The 17,791-nt window shown below is 43.0% G+C and overlaps 1 protein-coding gene across 1 annotated transcript in view; it reads right to left on the bottom strand.

The window, feature by feature from the left end:
• DNAH9 (dynein axonemal heavy chain 9) overlaps window positions 1-17,791 on the bottom strand; it is a 330,059-nt gene that overhangs the window by 55,385 nt on the left and 256,883 nt on the right. The window contains exons 58-61 of the mRNA XM_038536892.1: window positions 14,653-14,823; window positions 12,142-12,264; window positions 4,672-4,865; window positions 2,737-2,885 (exon numbers count right to left, since the gene is read on the bottom strand). Of these exons, the coding sequence (XP_038392820.1) occupies window positions 2,737-2,885; window positions 4,672-4,865; window positions 12,142-12,264; window positions 14,653-14,823 (637 nt within the window). The remainder of the gene's footprint in view (window positions 1-2,736; window positions 2,886-4,671; window positions 4,866-12,141; window positions 12,265-14,652; window positions 14,824-17,791) is intronic.

Genomic DNA, 17,791 nt, shown 5'->3' with positions numbered 1-17,791 from the left:
TTAATAAATGGGAAGACATTTTATGCTGATGGATCAAAAGACTTAATACTGTTAAGATAATACTTCCTAGATTGATTTACAAGGAATATTATCCAGCCATAAAAAGGAATGACAATGATATATGCTACAGCTATAACATGGATGAACCTTGAAAATATGTTTTTTTAAAGATTTTATTTATTTGTTCGTGAGAGACACAGAGAGAGAGGCAGAGACACAGGCAGAGAGAGAAGCAGTCTCCTTGCGGGGACCTGATGTGGGACTTGATCCCAGGACCCCAGGATCACGCCCTGAGCCGAAGGCAGATGCTCAACCACTGAGCCACCCAGGTGCCCCGAAACTTGAAAGTATTATGCTAAATGAAACATCAATGAAAGACCCTATAATATATGATTTTATTTATAGGAAGTGTCCAGAACAGGCAAATCTTTAGAGACAAAAAGTAAATTGGTGGTGGGTCAGGGAGGACACAGGATGGCATAGGAAATCTAGTTTTTTTGTTTTTGTTTTTTTCTGGTTTTTTTTTGGTGGTGCAGGGGTAGAGGGTGGGACTCAGAGAGACACAAATCTGCTAAAATTAGTTTGTGGTGGTAGTCACATAGCCCTGTGAAAATATTAGCAAGCTTTGAATCATGTACTTGAAATGGGTAAATTATATTGAATATGAATTACATCTCAATAAAGCTGTTAAAAAATGTGGCAGAAAGTAGACAGTCTTAGTGGGCGGTAATGGGGGTTAAATTCTTATTTTTTTATATCAGGGAATATAAATAGTTATCTAGAATTGAAAAATTTAAAACTAGTGATACAAAGGGCGCCTGGGTGGTATAACTGGTTAAGCGTCCTATTTTTGGTTTCAGCTCATGACCGGAGGGTTGTAAGATGGAGCCCAGCATCAGGCTCCGTGCTAGGCATGAAGTTTGTTTGAGATTCTCTGCCCTCCCCCAACTGCTCATGCATGCTCTCTCTCTCTCTAGAGTAAATAAATCTTAAAAAAAAAAAAAAACTAGTGATAATAAGATTAGTAGGAAATAGAGAAGCAACTACCAGGACTAAATTCAGAAATTGGCAAAAACAACCCTCCAAAACCCAAAGAACAAATGTCTGGAAAGGGGATAGGTTGGGAGGGTGCAGCTGGGCCAAGAACTGTTGCTTCTCATTTATAATTATTATCCATATTTTAAAAATATGCAAGTGTCACTTGAAATTACTAGGAGACTACAAAAATATACATAAAATTAGTAAAGAAGATAATTCTTTCCCCCCTATAGATCTTATCCCTTCTTTCTTTTCTTTTTCTTTTTCTTTTTTTTTTTTTTTAAAGAGTGTGGAGCCCCGCATGGGGCTCAATCTCATGACCCTGAGGTCAGGACCTGAGCCAAAACCAAGAGCCGTGGGCTTAAATGACTGAGACACCCAGGTGCCCTAATCTTATCCATTCTTTAGGACTGACTCAGCTCATCTCAACTACCCCCCAAGCACTAGGCACAGGCTGTGGAGTCCTTCCACTGCATAATGGAGAGACTGCTCTTAGAGCTGTATTACCTGGGTTGGGCTCTAACCCATCAGGTCTTTCTTTCTTTCTTTCTTTCTTTCTTTCTTTCTTTTTTTTTTTTTAACCCATCAGGTCTTTATGTAACTTTGCAAAATGTCATTTTGCCAGTGTTATAAGTTTTGATTAGCCATTCATTCGCTCATTCCTCCATTTAATGTCTATATTTCTTGAGTACCCATCCCAGAGCTAGGAACTGGGGATACTCTGATAAAAAGATACCTGATTCCAAGGAAGCTCTCACTCTCTTAAGAAGACACAGTAGTCACTAGACAATTACAAAGTGATGGACATAAAGAAGGGCATTCTAGGAGCACATGGGAGAGGAGCCTAGAATCTTGGAGGTCAACAGGGCTTCCTGGATGTGGTGACACTGAAATCGGTATCTGAAGGATGAATAGAGGCTAGCCTGGTGAAGGGGATTCAGGAGGAGACATAGCAGGCTTGGGAGAATGGTTGCCATTTAGAAGGCAAAAGAGAGGATTAGGGGAATATAGGCAGAATAATAGACCCCCAAAGACGTCCATGTCTTACCCTTGGGACTTGTGAACATATGACTTTACAGGGCAAAGGGGACTCTGCAATGTGAGTAAATATAGGGCCTCAAGATGGGGACGTTATCCTGGATTATCTCAGTGTGCCCAATATAATCACAGGAGTCTTTCTAAGAAAAGAGGGAGGCAATAAGACCCATTTATGATTTCTTATCTCCAGAACGGTACAATACCAAGTTTGTGTTCTTTCAAGCCTCCAGATTTGTGGTAAACCATAATAATGGAAAGAAGGCTGGAGAAATAGGGAGGGGCGGGAGGATGAAGGTCCCTGTGAGACACAGTAAGGAGTTTGGACTTTATTTTTAGGGCAGTAGGAGCCTTGAAAGGTCATACTTGTGTTTCAGAAAGATCGCTTCAGCCAAAGTAAGGGGGAGAGGGTGGGTGGGCAGGCAGGTGGCAGGACAAGGTCTCCTCATGAATGTGCGAGTGTGGACTCTTCCCTGTACCCCTCTGAATGGTCCTTTCTCTGATGATGATCCCTGGTGTTGGTTCAGCAATGACCCTGACTTCTCTATGTCAGTAAATACCAAGCCCTGCATGCTGAACTTTGACCCAAGAAAAGAGAGACCAATGGACACAAAGAGTGACCATTCATGGTGCAGTCTCAGCTCCCAGAGGAATTTTTCTCACCGTGATTTTCCACATCCTTCAGGGGGTCCACCCCTGGAGACAGGATAAAAAACATGGGTGTGGCTGGTCCTGATTCCTCAAACGAGGTCGCAAAGTCTGGTGCTCTTCCTGCCACATATTTGCTACCCAACTTCTCCTCAACAAAATCTCTGTGGGAAAAGTACATGCACATGTATCAATCACAAAACCACAACGCTTGAGAAATGGGGGCCTACAGAGATGGAGGGATGCACTCAAGGTCATGGCCTTGGTAGGTAGTTACAGAGCTGGGGCCAACTTCCGTTCCTGGGTTGTTAGGTCCACACTTAGCACCTGTGTCACTAATGCTGGCCTGCTGTCCTAGGTCAGGGCTCGTTCTGAATCCCCATCCAACTATGCCACTCCTCTGTGAAGCCTGCGTGTCCTGTCACATGACCATCATCCACCAGAAGAATGCCAGGATCAATGCTTTCTGAAAGTGCGCAGGCAGCTAAATCCTCCATGCTCCATATCCCTGTGGTGTTCCTTCCCTACTCAGGATTTAAGGCCTCCTGCCCTCCTATGCTCTCGCACCCTCATATTCATCTTATCCCACTTACCAACGTTCCTTTCCAAACTCTTCCATCTTCCATGTTATGCCAACTTTGCAGCTGCAACCTCTTATTGATCACCTGGCCCAACTCTTGGCTCTAACTCTTCCCCAAGGACACAGTTCTCTCTGTTATCTCTTCAGCTGATTTTTGGTATTTTTTAAAAAATCATCCCTTTACTCAGGGTGCCTGGGTAGCTCCATTAAACATCTGATTCTTAATTTTGGCTCAAGTAATGTTCTCTTAAGATTTTCTCTCTTCCCCTCTCCCTCTGCCTCTTACCTCCTTTCCTGCATGCACTCTCTCTCAAAAAAATTAAAATAAATAAAATAAAACCATCCCCTTACTTTCTTTCACTTCTTTCCTATCCAGTATAGACTCCATAGCCTATAACCTTAAAAAAATGAAAAACAACTTCTTAAGGGACAGCTGACATGCCATAAAACCTATTTTAAGTATACTTTTCAATAATTTTTGATAAATTTACTGAATTGCACAGCCTTCACCATAATCTGGTTTCAGAACACTTTCATCATGCCAATCAGATTACTCCTGCCTACTTCAAGAATTCCTGTTCCTACCATCCAGCCCCAGGCAGTGACTAATCTGCTCTGTCTCTACAGATTGTATGACCTATGACTTCCAGTTATTATCTCCCCAATATCTTCCTCTCCCCTTGCTTAACTCCTGCCCCCACATGCCAACTTGAACTGAGCTATGCTCTGGACCAACTTAACTCTAAATCTACACTTGGGCTGTTGATGTTGCTGTGGAGAACCATCCTATGGTGAAGACTGGTACCATTATAAACACAGGATCTTAACTAGGTGGGATCTGGTTGGCCTTCTCTCCCACTTGTCACAGATTCTATTTAAAACTCTGCATTTTCCTCCAGTCTCCAACCCTGCCACCTCCTCTTGCACATGGCACAAGATGACCATGCTTCCTCAGAGAAAATAGAAGTCATCACATAAAGTCCTCCTCAATTTTCTGTCATCCTTTTACCACCTCAGCTATAGCCACAGCTCTTTCTCTCTCCTTTCTTTGTGGTTGGAGAGATGTTATTCCTCCTATGGATGACCCTTCCATTCATTATCTGGGTACCATCATCTCCCACCACTTCAGGTGTGACCAGCATCCTTCTCAATGCTGATATCGATGAGCACTTTTCCCCCAAATCATCTACTTAGATACTAAGAAAATACATGACATACACAGAGCAATAGGCCTTATGGGATTTGTGATGTTGGTACAAATGCTCCTGTTACTATGAACACATGATCTTTGAGCTCAGTTCTGCTAATCAGGCCATGCTGAGACTGCCCCACGCACACTCAGGGGCTCCCCACTATCCTGTGTCCCGTACCGAATGGCGTAGGTCATCCGGTCTGGTCGCATGGCTCTCATCATGCAGAGGCGCTGCAGGGCTGTCTTGTTCTTCCACTCCTGTGGAAACTTCTCCTTCTCAGGACATTCCGATTCCACAAACTTTTTCCAGCTCTTGGCAGATCCCTCAATGTCCCGATCCAGGTTATAGAACCCTTCCATTGATGAAAGTGCCTGAGAAATTTTAGAGAATCTTGTTTTGAAATGGAGTTTATCCAGAAAGCTATCATTTTCATTGCATTTGGTGGGGGGGGGGTGTTCAAGGAACAAGATAACAGTATGGATAGGATTCTGTCTCCTTCATACTCTTGTCTGGAATCTTGGATCTTTCCCCCAGCTAAATTCAAGGAAGTAGAAGGGTATTGATTGTTACCTTCAGCAAATTGCACCACTAATGTGCAAGATTTAGCAAATAAAGTGTTTAGATTATTAGTAGCAGCAGAAATTGAGCAGCACCTGCCTGCAGGGCATTGAATGGAAGGAGGGACAAGAAGGGTTGCCATGAATTTTCTGGTCATGGAGCCCAGACATTTTAAATCTCTGACTCCTTCCTTTCATCTCAGTACTCATTCTGCTGGCAACTCCTGTCAAGATCTCTCTCGAGGTGTCCTTAGAATCATTGACTTTGTGTTAATGCCAATGCTAAAATTTACATGAGTTGCCTGTTTCCAGAAGAATAAAGCCCAAATGCATAACTTAGTAATCAGATGTCTTCATTTAGGAATTCCTTCCAAACCAGCCAATGAATCGGGTATCTTGCTTCCCTTCTACTCTGTCCAAGAGCGTCTGTGGCCAATCCTAGAACTGTGCCAGACTCAATTCTAATTCAGCTCTGGGTTTGTGCTGCTTTCACCATCAAGAGGTCCTCATTCTTTCTTCCCCCAAATTCCACTCCTTCCTTTTCTTGTACTGGTCATTAGTATGTGTTAAGGCCCCAGAGGGTGTTAGAGTCCTGTTCATAATCAGCACCCTCTCTCAGGCTCATCCTCTTTAGCCTAGAATACAGAGCCTTCCCATCCTCCTTGTGGGCTACTTGGAACTATTTATAGAGTGGATCTCTTTAATAAAGGGTCTGACTCAATTTTTAGATGTTTGATTGCTGACAGCTTTAAAGTTTTATCCTTCTCTCTTCCTTTTCTGTTCCACATCTAGGCAAGCTGATAAATGAGTGTTGGCACTCCCTCCTCTGGTGCTGGAGGAAAGTTGTACCATGCAAGCCCTTGGGAATACTCACCCTGGCCCCAAACTTATACTACCAAAAAACTCCAAGGTGGTCTCCTTCCCTGGCTCTCTCAAGCGATTTTTAGACTGCTTGGGAGCTCCCTTGCTTTCTTGGAAAGACTCATTATGTGAGTAATAAACCTTTAATATTCTCTTGGTATGTGTGGCATCATCAATCTTGACATCAGAACTAAATTTTAATGGGGGTTCATCCCATCGCCTGTCTTCAGAATGCTCGCATAAACATTAGTCACTTGGACATGTACCTGCAATCTCTCCATTACTACTCAACTCTGCTTGAGTGTTTGGTCTCTTCAATGAGATGAAAAGCTAGACTATGTCCAAAGCACCTACCACAGTGCCATGAATTTTAAGTATCCTAATAGATTCTTGTTATTTGAATTCATCCATCCATCCATCCATCCATCCATCCATCCATCCATTCATTCATTCAACATTTATTGAATGTCTACTACATGCCAGGTACTTGGCAATACAAATGAAAACCAAAAAAGACACATGCTTTCAAGGTGCTAGCAGTCCTAAGTTAAGGAGAAAGAGGAGATGAGGGAGGCCTTAGTGGGTATGTAGAATTCTGCTGGGCAGAGACAGAGGTAAAGAGAAGGGAAGGGCATTTTGTAGGGTGGGATCAACAAGAGTTGAAGTCTGGAAAGAGAAGAGTGTAGGACATGCCAGAGAGCAGTGTGACTGTAGGAGAGGAGTCCTCCGGGTAAACAGGGGCAGAGAGAATTGGTGAAGGACACATCCTTAACCTGGCTTGCCTAGGCTCGTTTCCCATGTGGATGAACCCATGTCTTGCCTTTACTTGCTCTTTCACAAGAAGTCCATGGCCCCCCAACTTCACTCTGGCCACTTTGCAAAGGATATGCATCACTCCTACTGAGAAGTGGGGAGGAGCCGGATGTAGGATGGAGGAGCGAGTGCCAAGAGTTGAAGGTTCTGGTCTCTGCACCCCCTCTTAGGAGCCTCTTGTGACTCAGAGACTGTTTTTAAACCTTTGTGGCCTTTGATTTTCTCATTTGGAAAATGAGGCCAAGCAATCCTTGTCTGCATAGCGCATATTCTAATGCAGATACAGTGCTTTGAACACTATAAAGCCCTCCCTGGTGCTTTCTTGGGGTTCCTACAGTTATTCAATTGCAATTGCTGGTTTACAATCCTGCCTGTCACTTCCCACAAGACTGTGAGTTCCCTGCGGGCAAGAACTTTCTTAGGTGTCTTTGTATGCCTCAGGCTTTGCAGGCTGCCTGGCACTTAGAACGTGCTCAATTAATAAAGTTTGACATCTGCGTGGCCAGCAGGAGGGCTCTTGACAGGCTGAGAGAAGCTGCTGCTGCTGTAATTACTTCTCTCTGGGCTGAGGAACTGGCTCCCCATCTTCTTCCCAGCCTGTATCACCATTACCCCTTCTGCAGGCCCATTACCCCCTCTGGTGACACCACAAAACAGAGCAAATGACGCTCTGATGAGTGTTCCCAGCTGCCACAACTTGGGTCTGGGACACACTTTCTTAAAGCTCTGGGTTGAACACAATTGCAACATTTAATCTTCCAAATGAGGGAAAGGGATTTCTAGCCTTCTAATAAGCTAAGTGGAAATGACTAATTAACCTAATTACATTGGACTGCGTAGCAAAATACAACTGTGCGAAATTGGCATCCAGAGTGGTGGTGAGAGGTCCTTTTCAGAGGCTGACAGTGGCGTGCATCACAGATGAGATTTTTGTAATGAAGAAAGAGCATGCCTATTACCTTCAAGTTCAGCATTTGATGAGACTTTAAAAACAAAAATCCTTACAAAGGATAAGAATAAAAGCAATATTTTATCATAAAGATTTCACTTATTACCTGCTTGTTAATTCCTTTGGGGGAAACATGGCAATCAACCTTCCTCATCAGATATAATTAAAAGAAAACCCATTTTTTTTTTATCATGTCCTATTCAATCGTATTTGTTAATTTAGGCTAGAATCCAACCGAACACTTAAAATGAGCATTTATCAAAGGCTTCAGCGATGTGCTCTACACACTGTATTTTGTTTCAGCTGCTCACATCCAGTCCTGTGCTTGAGTTGGACGGGTCTGGACTTGGCCTCTCCACATAACACAACTCACAGAAAGAGAGAGAAAGCTTCATGCATTTGTAAAAGCCTTTGAATAGCCAGATGAGCCTCGCCCACAAAACCAATCAGAAGAAGCAAAGTAAAGCAAAGCAAAGCAAACAATATGTTTTGTGCAAAGAGAAATGGAACTCGGTGGCATAGTAGCTTTTGAGTGGAGTAACGTAAAATGAAAACAGTAGGGAGCGTCTTGGAATCATTTATCCTTTATGACTTTTGCTGCAGAGTGCTTTGTGGGGAAAAATAGAGAAAGGCAACTGGACTTGATCCAAACTCACAATTCCTCAACGTATTTCCTTCAGTGGACAAATTCCATCAGGCACAACGCAACCAAGGTGTACATATACCCCACGACTGCATAATTAATAAACATAACACTTCTGGGGTGAGTTGTGTTCCCCTAACTTCCCATACCTGTGGATGTAATCTTATATTTGGAGATAGGGTCTTTGCAGGTGCAATCCACGTAACATGAGGTCACTAGAGTGGGCCCTAAGCCATCATGACTGGTGTTCTTATAAGGAGGGAAGATGCAAAGACACATAGAGGGATCACAAACCAAGGAATACCTTCCCACTGGAAGTGGGAAGAGGCAGTGGAGGATCCTCCCCTAAAGGCTCTGGAGGGAGAATGACCCTGCTGACACCTTAATTTCAGACTTCCAGACTCCAGAACTGTGAGAGTACCCAGCCTGTTGTTTCTGTCATGGCAGCTGTAGGAAACCAGTACAGTAGCCACAACCACTACTGCAATCCTCTACTGTCTCTTTGATGGAAACCTGTGAGGTGGGTATGATGACTGCTATTTTGCAGGTAAGGAAAAAAAAAGTTCAGAGGAATAAGATAATATGCCAGAGGCCACACACACTCAGACTTGAATGTGAACCCAGGAATGTCTGACTCCAGAGCCTGTGTTAACCAGTCCACCATTGCTCCAGTTCTGCAAAAGGGCTCCCTCAGAACTGATTTCCAGAACTGATTTTCTGTAAGGTCATTGGACTATGTATGAGTCACTCTTCTCAACTCTAGGTAGTCAATGAGCAAATGAACTATGGCTCATGTGACTGAAGAACTGCATTTTTTAAATTGCACTTAATTGTAATTATTTTAAAATTTAGATTTAGAAACTGGAACTTGCTTTAGCAACTGGAAAACTTTTAAGTATGTTTGGAGTGACTGAGGTATATGAATCAATGATTTTAAATCTAGGTTTTATGAAACCTAAATACATATCAAATAGGTTTTTTTTTTTTAAGATTTTATTTATTTATTTATTTTTTGTTTTTGACTGTGTCCCAGTAAAACTTTATTTATGAAAACAGGGAGGTGGGCCAGATTTGGCCCATGGCTTACAATTGGCTCTCTGATGTATGCGGATTTCTTTATATATATATATATTTCTTTTTTATAAATTTATTTTATTGGTGTTCAATTTGCAAACATATAGAATAACACGCAGTGCTCATCCCATCAAGTGCCCCCTCAGTGCCCGTTACCCAGTCATCCCCACCCCCCCGCCCACCTCCCCTTCCACCACCCCTAGTTCGTTTCCCAGATTTAGGAGTCTCTCATGTTCTGTCTCCCTCTCTGACATTTCCCACTCATTTTTTCTCCCTTCCCCTTTATTCCCTTTCACTATTTTTTATATTCCCCAAATGAATGAGACCATATAAAGATTTTATTTTTAAGCAATCTCTACACCCAAGGTGGGGCTCAGACTCACAATCCTGAGATCAAGAGTCACGTGCTCTACTGACTGAGCCAGTCAGGCTCCCCTTGAGAATTTCTGATGAAAATTCAACATCTGAACTGAAATGAACTATTAGTATAAAAAATACACATAGGAATTCAAATACAAAAATATAAAATATATCATTAATAATTTTTATAATAATTAGATATGAAATGGTAATTTGGCTACCCTACGTTAAAGAAAATACATTATTAAAATTAATTTATTTCTTTTTACATTTTTCAATGTGGCTACCAGAAGATTTTAAATTACATATGTGACAGGCACTATATTTCTTTTGGACAGTGCTACTCTAGAGTATATCAATTCATTCAGATCCTATGTAGCTTAGGAGAGTTAATGGTTTTCTACACATCTCCACAAATCTCTGCCTTTGTTATAGTTTTTCTTAGGCATTTTGGAACTTTGTTATTTTGGTTGTTATTGTGAAAGGAGTTCTTCCTTATTTCTTTTCCGATATATTGTTCCTCTTCTTACTTGCCAGATAGGGTCCAGAATGACAAATGCAGTTAATAAATGAAAGTCAAATCACACCTTTATATTTTGGCCAGGGATCAGCAAACTACGGCTTGTAGACCCAAATTGGCCCACCACCTGTGTTTGTAAATCAAGTTTTATTGGAACTCAGCCATTTCCATTTGCTTCTGTATTGTGTGTGACTTTGCCAGAGCTAAATAGTTGTGACACAGTCCGGCCCTCAAAACATAAATATTTACTGTGGGACCCTGTACAGGAAAAGTTTGATGAATCCTGATTTAGATACAGCCCTAAAGTTGCTTAAAAGATTAGCATCAGGCTCTGAAAAAGGAATTAGAAAAATATTTTGGGCAATGGCAGCATGAATAGAATTAGTCTTGAATTTCCTAAGATGGTCCCTTTGAAGAGAAGAGCATGCGTATAAATATTAAGTTCTGAGCTTCTGTTATAAAGTAAATCAAATTGAGTGGCTCTTAGGGGAATTATGCTCTCTGAACAAGCCAGTCTGCAAAGGTTACATGCTGTAGGATTCCATGTACATAACATCCTTGGGAGGATAAAATTATACAGAGAACCGATTAGTGGTTGCCAGGCATTAGGTGTTCGGGGAGGCAGCAGGTTGTTCTGATTATAAAGGGCAATATAAGGGATCCCTATAGTGGTGGAATTTTTGGTATCTTGACCAGAGTGGTGGTTACATAAATCTTCACATGTGAAAAACTAAACACACGTACATGCACACGCACACATAAAAACTAGTGATATCAGAGTAAGATTAGTAGATTGTATCAAAGGAAATTTCCTGGATAAGATGCTGCCTGATACAAATGCAAGATTTTATCACTGAAGGTCACAGGGTACAAGGGATAATTCTATTATTTATTATAACTGCATGGGAATTTATATTCTCTCAAAATTTAAAAAAAATTGGTAAGAAAATATAAGGAGGAAACGAACCAATCCTGTTACTTTAGACTCCATCCTCTGTTCTATGAACCATGTATAAAATGCAACAAACATGGAAGATCACAAACAGGTTTCATTTTGTGTAGATGCCAGTGCTCCCAAGGCACCAGCACCTGCTGCGTGTACTCATGCAGGTGTGGACTGACAGCTGCCCACGCGGACAGCAGGCCGGGGCTCTGCAGTGGGTGGTCACTTAGTGCTTGGCATCGTGTCACATTCCGTCAATGCAGGCATGCTCCCTCCAGAAAGAAGCTTATACTTTGTGATCTTTTCCTAGAATAATGTTCATAGGATCCCAAATAAACTAAGCTATACAACATGGCAGGAAAATGGGCTTTGCGTTCAATGAGAACAGATAACACCTACCTTCCAGGTGAACATGAGGATAAAACACATTTCTAAGGTGCTCAATAAATGTGAGCTAGTATTAACCACTGAGGATCCCAGGCTGGAATGCTTCCCCCACTTTGAAGCTGAGTTAGGACTCACCTGGACGTGCCTGAAGAGAGCTCTGGCATCTACCTGCTTCCTGGAGCCCCTCGCAGCACCCCCACGCCAGCCCCAGGGCCTCATGGAGGAGCCCACATTCCAGCCCTTTTGGCAGGTGAAAGGCAGCTCCACTGAGGTAGGGAAGCTTGTAGGATCTTACCATCCCTCCACATCCTGGAGAGGCAGAGCCCTCAACCCACACACACCTGCTCCTCTGCAGAGCCTTCCCAGTGGGCCCGGGAGGGGTGAGCTCTGCTGTGGGGGACCAGGTAAAGGCAGGCACCTATGTTGTTCCATGCTTGAACCCCCGAAGGGAGACCCGCTGACTTCCTGGGGACAAGTGTCAGTGGGAAAAACTCCAAGAGCTGAGAACTTGGCTTCTTTCTGGGGACCCTTTCTACTGACCTTGATGCTACCCCAGGCCTGATGGGAGAGGAAGCCCACGGGACTGGTGACGCCTGTCTGTCCTGGAGATCGAAGTAGGAAATCCAGCTCCGAAGCATCGATTTCCTGGTTCACGAGGAGGATCTGCAATGTGGAGGAGCGGTACCCGGTTTCTTTAGGTGTGGTAGTCACAGGGTTCTGGAGATCTTGGGGTTAGCACTCAGGGTAATTGTTGCTACTTCGATTCCTGGAGCTTGCCCATCAGTTTCGGTTGTTAAAAGGGGGTAGAGTGGAAGAAAGTGCATATCCGTGCAAATCACTTCTGGGTGCATTTGTATTCGCTCCAAATATCAGGGTGACTTAAAATGCACACAGTCGGGGCACCTGGGTAGCTCAGTGGTTGAGCATCTGCCTTTGGCTCAGGTTGTGATCCTGGGCTCCCGGGATCGAGTCCACACTGGGCTACCTGTGAGGAGTCTGCTTCTCCCTCTGCCTCTCTCTGTGTCTCTCATGAATAAATAAATTAAATCTTTAAAAAAATGCACGCAGTGAATGACTAGGTACATTGGTTAGCAAGCATTTCATGTCAGTCCTAAATGCCATGGAGTATATCCCTGCAATCTAGTTGAGAAGATGACACATAGGAGAATGTCAAAGTCACATATGGATATACATAAAACAGAAATGCATAAGTGAATCAATAATGCCAAAGGGGTTCCAGAATGGAGTGGTTGGCAAGCTGGGGTGGGGAGATTCATTTGATTAAACTTTCTATGTGTGGTTTTGAATTGAGTGTCAGAGAAGCTAAAAGGTACGACTATCTAGGTAGGAAGGGAAGGTGCTCCAGGGAGGGGCCAAGGAATGGGCAGAGGCTTGGAGGGGAAAGTTAGTAAGGTGTGTGCAGGGGAGGGTAGAGTGTTCAGCTCGGCTGGAGCTAATGATTCACACTGAGAGGTTCTGGGGACATTGTCTTCCCCCTTTATTTTATTTATTTTTAAAAAGATTTTATTTATTCATGACACACACACACACACACACACACACACACACACAGAGGCAGAGGCACAGGCAGAGGGAGAAGCAGGCTCCACTCAGGGAGCCCAATGTGGGACTTGATCCCGGGACTCCAGGGTCACGCCCTGGACCAAAGGCAGGCGCTAAACTGCTGAACCACCCAGGGATCCCTGTCTTCTCCCTTTAAATGGTGTTTTGTGCTATGAGGTTACAGTATGGGAATGCTCACTAAGAAATAACAATTTGGAAAATTTGAGGAAAAGTCTCTAAAGGGGAAAAAGCCTATAAATAGCAGTCGAGGTGGAAAAACCCTGGTAAAATGAGCATAAAATATTTATGTTCTTCTCTCCAATCTTATATGGAGAGAAGAGCAAAAGCTAGAGTTGGAAGCTCCTTGGAGGCCTGGGGGCAATGAGTGGTAGGAGGGAAGATAGTTCATGCTGGAACTCAAGTTCTCTCTTTTTTTTTTAAGTAGGCTCTATGCCCAGCATGGAGACCAATGTGGAACTCGAACTCACGACCTTGAGATCAAAACCTGAGATCAAGAATCGGATGCTTAACTGACTGAGCCATCCAGGTGCCCCCCACCAAAATTAAGCAATCTCTGTGTCCAATTTGGGCTTGAACCCACAACCCCAAGATCAAGAGTTGCATGCTCTACTGACTCAGGTACCCCACATTCTTTCTATGATGCACACTCCTTTGGGCTGGAGAGGGAATACAGTGGTAAGGGGGGAACAAGCCACACTAACAGTCCCCCATGAATTCAGACTTTGGAACACACATAGGGAGTCAGCTCAGAAGTAATCACAGTCCATGTGGTGTTTACAATTGGAAGAGGCCTTAGAGATAATCTAGTGTATGCTCCTAATTAAATCATGGAAAAAATTCCCAATCCTAAATGATTAGAGGGATAAGTGCAAGAAAATAAGTTTTCGTGGCTTTTTGTTGTTGAGAATAGTGGAAGGTAAGGTTTTTAAAAAGTAATACTGGAAGCCCCTGCTGTACCTAGACCCTTGAGAATTAGAGTCCTTAAGGAACTTTTTCAAGGCAAAGGCTGCCATAGCTATGGAAAGACATTTGCAATTTCTTATTCCATGGGAAGTTTGGGACACTAAACTCGCATCTCTAAAGGTAAATAAATAATGAGGGATGCTGTAAATTTCTTATAGCATCTCAAAAAAATTTAGTTATTGGTATGACCATCGAGTTCCATCATTAGTGCCAGTTTGGATTGATGGGTAGTGGCTGCCGGAGGGCTATGCTAAGGCGGATCTTAGGTCATCCAAGGTAAATAAGAAGTACAAGAGTTGATGAGTCATGGCTGTCATGAGTGCGACAATGGCGAGGCAGCATGCATGCGCCATAGTGGACCTTCTTGTCCGATGCTCTGCTTAGAACCAAATAGTCTTCATATTCTCTGGCAAGCAATATGAAAAGAAGAAACTTTCTTTACGCCTGCTGTTTGGATACTGGAAAATGACCTCTTTTCTAGAAACGTCTTCAATGCACTTTTACCTGAAAGGTAAGCTGGGCAAGATAGGTCAGCTTATCGCACTCGAAGAGCCCACGGGTGGTGTACTGGTACACAGAGAAGGTGATGCTGTCTATCAGATTAGTCACGCGCTTCTTGAGGCTCTCATCTGGAGCAGCCTTCTCCACAGCCTTCTGGAAGACGATGCTGAATGCCTGGGGGCAGGAGGTTGGACACTGGTAATTAACACAGCTCTCTTGATATACAACTAGTAGACTTACCTGTGAAGAATATTGCAATCTGCCAGCCACAGACATGTTTTCCCAGCATATCCTGCCAAGAAGGGACTGTGGCAATAAGACAACATGTTATTAGCTCTCTTAGTTTGCTTATATGAATTATTATGTTGCAGGGAAGTGGGCAAAGCTATGGGGCATATTGACAAAGAGCCTACAGTTTTGACCAGTGAAAAGGAACTATCCAGTGGCCAAAATCATTAAATTAGATCCAGTATGTTTTGTTGGATAACAACCCTCAAAAAGCATAAACACAGCCAACAATAACCAGTTGGGATTAATGATCCTATCCAGTAAATTCCAGAATTCTTGATGGTAGAACCAAAATGTGTTGGACAAATTTGTTGTCCTAAAGAGACCCTTGTAAACATTGTAGGCACTCAGAATATTTTTAAATTAATTATTTTTCCTCTTAGGAATGATCAGAATCTTGCGTTTATTTTTTTAATCTTGCGTTAATTTTTTTCCTATTAACTGTGCAGTCATTTGAGAAGTCTGCTAACACATTTCTTATTTCTTGATAGACCCTTCCTGCAATCAGGGAGCAGGAAGCATAACCTGCTTTGGCTACATTTTCTTTTTTTTTTTTAACATAAAAAATATATTTTATTTATTTATTTATTTGAGAGAGATAAGCAGGTTCCCCACTGAGCAGGGGAGGTGAAGCTTAATCTCAGAACCCTGAGATCATGACCTGAGCCGAAGGCAGACACCTAACCAACTGAGCCACCTAGGCGCCCCTTGGCCACATCTTCTAAATACTAAAGCTTTTGTATGAAATACAAATTTATATGAATCAATTTTTCATTATTTCAATCTTATATGGCATTTATAAAAATAAATACCAGGAATGCTGCATTTTGAATGTGATATGTATACAATGAATCATTAAAGACAATCAAAATCAAGATATAATTGGGCCTTTTCAATTCATGGCTGTGCAGATTTCCAGTCTTTTCTCTACTTTCCTTTGGTAGCTTCAAAAAGAAAAAATAAAAAGTCTTAGGTCTTTCTAACACCAGGTATTTGAACCTCAGTGGAAATCATATGAACTTTGTTGTCTCGATATTTCCTCATTTGCAAAATGGGGGGAAAATATGAATTCTATTTCATAGTTCCATGCTATTTCTCATAAGTGAAACCTTTGCAGGCTTCCTTCTTCATTCAGTTTTTTTTTTAAAGATTTATTTATTTATTCATTCAGAGAGAGCGAAGAGAGAGGCAGAGACACAGGCAGAGGGAGAAGCAGGCTCCCTGCAGGGAGCCCGATGTGGGACTCGATCCTGGGTCTCCAGGATCACACCCCAGGCTGCAGGCGGTGCGCCACCGGGGCTGCCCTCTTCATTCAGTTTTGATGATCAGAGCAACATCTTTGGACCACCCTCATCCCAATCCACTGGGATGTTTACCCGTACCTGGTAGGATGGGGGGATTGGAAGAACAGCTAGGTAGAGGCGGATCATGTCCCACTGCTCCATGCAGAGCAATTTGGGAACCTTTCATCTGCAGAGCAGGTCTGTAAAGACCACATGGGTAGCTTTCCTCTGGTGGTTAGAGTGGCTTTTTTCCCCCTAAAACTATCTTTATCCAAATGACAGCAATCAGTAAATAATTTCTAGTTACTAAGTTTAAACAAAGTGATTCACAAGTCAGGAAAAGATCTAAAGAAAATTTAAGGACCTAGGTACACTTAGCATTTTTTTTACACTCAGCTAACTTTGGCTTTCTTTTCCTTTCCATTCTCAAAGGGCCCTTGTCCTGCTCTTACTTCCAGCATCTGAAGAGCCTGGTGCTGTGCTGACCTCTGCTTCTACAACCCACTCCTGGGGTCTTCTGCTGTGCGCACAGTCTTATGCTGCCTCCAGCTACCCTTGATGCCTTTCTCCATCGCGCCTTGTGCCTTAGGTATGTTTCCTTTTTTTTTTTTTTAAGATTTTATTTATTTATTTATTCATGAAAGACAGAGAGAGAGAGAGAGAGAGGCAGAGACACAGGCAGAGGGAGAAGCAGGCTCCACGCAGGGAGCCTGACGTGGGACTCGATCCTGGGTCTCCAGGATCACACCCTGGGCTGAAGGCAGCACTAAACTGCTGAGCCACCCGGGCTGCCTGATATGTTTCATCTTGTCCTTTTTTTTTTTTTATTTTTTTTTTTCATCTTGTCCTTTATCAGATTGTGGGCACCCTGGGGATGGAAGTCAGGCCTCAGCACCTTTCTTCTCTTCCCCAGAATCTAGCCCAGCTCTTCACCTGTGATGGGCACTGGAGAGATTTGTCAATGAATGCGTCCTACCTAGTGCCCTGGAGAGCTTAGGCAAATCATGAGAGATGCTCCAGACCAGGGATCTCAAACTCAAACTCCTCCAGGGGCCAGATGTGTAAGACCCAACAAGGAAGGGGTAGGGAACGTGGCAACATGGAGGTACACCACCATCTGGGAGCAGTCATCCCTCAGCTCCAGCAAATCCATGCCATGTGGAATGTGAGCTCAGGGCTGCCAGATCTTACAGACTATCAATGGAAGGCCAGATATCTGGTTTTATATGAAATCTCCTGACTTCAAGGAAGGTATATGAAAGCCCTCTGAAAATAGGCCAGGGGGCCTTCAGTTTGAGATCAGAGCTCTGTGCTCTTTGCTTCTATGTGATTCTTCCTTTCTCTGTCTCTCTGAGACATGTCATTCCTCCAGCTGTGTCCTTCCCACATAAGGCACAGGATGGAGGGAGCTGGGTCTTCCACCAGTCTGCAGGGAACACCAGAGAGGTGTGATCTTTCTTAGGACATCCTGAGCCCCTGGAAAGTGAAGTCTCATTAACCCTATTTTGGCTGAGGTTTGAAGAAGAATTATAATCACATGGGTTCCATCTTAACCATGTTATTCCAAACTT

The sequence above is a fragment of the Canis lupus genome, chromosome 5 (genome assembly GCF_011100685.1).
Source record: "Canis lupus familiaris isolate Mischka breed German Shepherd chromosome 5, alternate assembly UU_Cfam_GSD_1.0, whole genome shotgun sequence".
In the NCBI taxonomy this organism is placed as follows: Eukaryota; Metazoa; Chordata; class Mammalia; order Carnivora; family Canidae; genus Canis; species Canis lupus.
The sequence above is the reverse complement of the archived record's forward strand: the minus strand, read 5'-3'. Positions and strand labels throughout refer to the sequence as shown.